At 52.5% G+C, this 3,779-nt stretch overlaps 1 protein-coding gene across 3 annotated transcripts in view; it reads left to right on the top strand.

Annotated features, from left to right (window-relative positions):
* The first annotated feature begins 1,375 nt into the window (after nt 1-1,375).
* Nucleotides 1,376-3,779, top strand: part of GK5 (glycerol kinase 5) — a 124,356-nt gene continuing 121,952 nt past the window's right edge. For 2 of the 3 annotated variants that reach the window (XM_085854120.1, XM_085854118.1), the window contains exon 1: nt 1,380-1,535. In XM_085854120.1, the coding sequence (XP_085710246.1) occupies nt 1,490-1,535 (46 nt within the window). In that variant the 5' untranslated portion in view covers nt 1,380-1,489. Of the gene's footprint in view, nt 1,575-3,779 lie in introns of all 3 variants that reach the window. The other variant, XM_085854119.1, reaches the window with a different exon arrangement.

Here is a 3,779-nt window from a genome sequence, read left to right as displayed (position 1 = left end):
ACGTCGGATGCCCTTCCTGAGGCAACCCTGGTCGCCTCTTACGACACAGGGATATGGTACACCTATTTTAACCGGGGTATACACCGGCCCAGTATACTGGTACTCATTTCGCCGACCTCGGAAGGATGACAGGCTGAGTCAACCCCCTGGTGCATTAATTCAGTGGCCCAACGGGGCTTGAACTCAGGACCTTTTGGATCCTAAGCCGCTGCCCTAACCACTACGCCAACACCAGGCTTCTGGTGGGCTCACCCGTAGTACGTTTTTTTGCAAAAGACATTCACGAACTGGCTATCAATGCCTGACGTTCACTGAAGGTAGCACAGGAATGTGGAATGTATTGGTTCATGGTTAATTGGCATTCGCTGTTTCTGCATCGTGTATTCGCTTTTGAACGCTCGAAGATGCAACACGTACCACAAGTATTAACAAGAAAAAGAGCAATCGGAGATTGCAAACCCTCGCCAGGACTTCTTTTGAGTGGTGTATTTTATAGGTTTTCAGGTAAATCCAACATGGCTGCCAAACCATGTGACCTATGACGTCATAAGTGTGACTTTTTGTTCCTCATGGATAGGCGGTAATATGTGTAAAGTTTCGCCTCGATCTGTTCAGCCACTTCAGAGAAGAAGATTTTTGAAGGTTTAAAAATATATATATTTGGCTGTCGAATCACGTCACCGATGACGTCATGAATTTTTTTTTGTGTGGACCATTTTATCCACACTGATCAGATGCAGCATTCTACATATGAAATTACGTCATAACAAGTGCACCTATGACATCATAAAAATCACACTCATTCCCCATGAGGAGTACTTGCCATGTGCCGAGTTTCAACTTTTTTCCTTGGTGCAGTTTCAGAGATACAGAGGTCCAAAGTTTTTCCGTTTTTCCAATACGGCTCCCACATCACGTGACCTATGACGTCATAATTGTCATTACATGAGTCGTCGCACCAATGGTAAAAATTTCGTATCAATCTGACAAGCGGTTGCGAAGAAAAAACCGAAAGATCTGTGCAGACAAAGACAGACAGACAAACAAACGGACCCAAATGCAATACCTTCTGTATTGACGGCATGATGGCGTCAGGACACAAGAACAAGTAGAAAAAACACCGAATCACAGAAAAACGAGACAAAGTGCTGTGTTGAAAGAGGAAGAACAGGCCAGAGAGACACTGGGGCTCACAGACAGGGCGGAAACAGAAGAAGCAATGGTGCTACAAATCCGGCACGTGCTACCTCACCAGATTTAATTAAAATTCAAATTCCAATTCCCTTATTATAGAGATGAGTAGTACTACGTAGACTTGAGTAGATCTTTCAAAGCTCTGCATTGTTGTGTGTCTTTGCCGAGCTTGATTGGTGCGTCATCGCGGGGCGGGGCGTTGACCTGAGTAGATCTTTAACAGTTGTGCGTTGTTGTGTGTCTTTGCCGAGCTTGCTTGGTGTGTCGGGGTGGGACGGCGAGTCCTCGGCCGGTAATGTTGGGTGTGGGCACGTTGGCCACGTGTCGTTCGGAATCCAAAGGTGATGAGGCGGCATAAAGGAGTTCAGTGATGGAAGGTGGTGCGTGTTCTTGTTAACTTGGTTACGTCCTCCGATCCCCAGCAAGTGGCAATGTGTAACTATCTGGTGAACACGGCGCGAACCTCCCCACCCGAGTAACTTTACAAACGATCGGCAATTCGCTCCAAGACGGACGGAGTTTCCGTGCTCGAGACGCGAGGTACAAGTCCATGGGATTACAGAATCCCGAGGTGTTTTTACTCTCGCACACACACTCACGCGCACACACACTCACGCGCACACACTCTCACGCGCGCACACACACTCACGCGCACACACACACACACGCGCACACACACACACACACACGCGCGCACACACACTCACTCGCGCGCACACACACTCACTCACGCGCGCACACACACACACACTCACGCGCGCACACACACACTCACGCGCGCACACACACACTCACGCGCGCACACACACACACGCGCGCACACACACTCACGCGCGCGCACACACACTCACTCGCGCACACACACACTCACGCGCGCGCACACACACTCACGCGCGCACACACACACTCACGCGCGCACACACTCTCTCACGCGCACACACTCTCTCACGCGCACACACTCTCTCACGCGCACACACTCTCTCACGCGCACACACTCTCTCACGCGCACACACTCTCTCACGCGCACACACTCTCTCTCACGCGCACACACTCTCTCTCACGCGCACACACTCTCTCTAACGCGCACACACTCTCTCTAACGCGCACACACTCTCTCTAACGCGCACACACTCTCTCTAACGCGCACACACTCTCTCTAACGCGCACACACTCTCTCTAACGCGCACACACTCTCTCTAACGCGCACACACTCTCTCTAACGCGCACACACTCTCTCTAACGCGCACACACTCTCTCTAACGTGCGCACACTCTGTCTAACGCGCACACACTCTCTCTAACGCGCACACACTCTCTCTCTAACGCGCACACACTCTCTCTCTCTAACGCGCACACACACTCTCTAACGCGCACACACACTCTCTAACGCGCACACACACACTCTAACGCGCACACACACTCTCTCTAACGCGCACACACTCTCTCTCTAACGCGCACACACACTCTCTCTCTAACGCGCACACACACTCTCTCTCTAACGCGCACACACACTCTCTAACGCGCACACACACTCTCTAACGCGCACACACACACTCTAACGCGCACACACACTCTCTCTAACGCGCACACACTCTCTCTAACGCGCACACACTCTCTCTAACGCGCACACACTCTCTCTAACGCGCACACACTCTCTCTAACGCGCACACACACTCTCTAACGCGCACACACACTCTCTAACGCGCACACACACACTCTAACGCGCACACACACTCTCTCTAACGCGCACACACTCTCTCTCTAACGCGCACACACACACTCTACCGCGCACACACGCTCTCTCTAAGGCGCACACACTCTCTCTCTAACGCGCACACACACTCTCTCTCTAACCCCCACACACACGCCCTCTCTAACCCGCCCAGACACTGCCTCTCTACGGCGCACCCACTCTCTCACAAACGCGCACACACACTCTCTCTCTAACGCGCACACACACTCTCTCTCTAACGCGCACACACACTCTCTCTCTAACGCGCACACACACTCTCTCTCTAACGCGCACACACACTCTCTCTCTAACGCGCACACACACTCTCTCTCTAACGCGCACACACACTCTCTCTCTAACGCGCACACACACTCTCTCTCTAACGCGCACACACACTCTCTCTCTAACGCGCACACACACTCTCTCTAACGCGCACACACACTCTCTCTCTAACGCCGCACACACACTCTCTCTCTAACGCGCACACACACTCTCTCTAACGCGCGCACACACTCTCTCTCTCTAACGCGCACACACACTCTCTCTCTAACGCGCACACACACTCTCTCTCTAACGCGCGCACACACTCTCACTTTAACGCGCACACACACTCTCTCTCTAACGCGCACACACACTCTCTCTAACGCGCACACACTCTCTCTCTAACGCGCACACACACTCTCTCTCCAACGCGCACACACACTCTCTCTCCAACGCGCACACACACTCTCTCTCCAACGCGCACACACACTCTCTCTCCAACGCGCACACACACTCTCTCTCCAACGCGCGCACACACACTCTCTCTCCAACGCGCGCACACACACTCTCTCTCCAACGCGCGCACACACACT

Source organism: Eptatretus burgeri, chromosome 14 (genome assembly GCF_056783735.1).
Source record: "Eptatretus burgeri isolate ZD-2024b chromosome 14, Ebu_testis_v1, whole genome shotgun sequence".
Taxonomy (NCBI): Eukaryota; Metazoa; Chordata; class Myxini; order Myxiniformes; family Myxinidae; genus Eptatretus; species Eptatretus burgeri.
The sequence above is the reverse complement of the archived record's forward strand: the minus strand, read 5'-3'. Positions and strand labels throughout refer to the sequence as shown.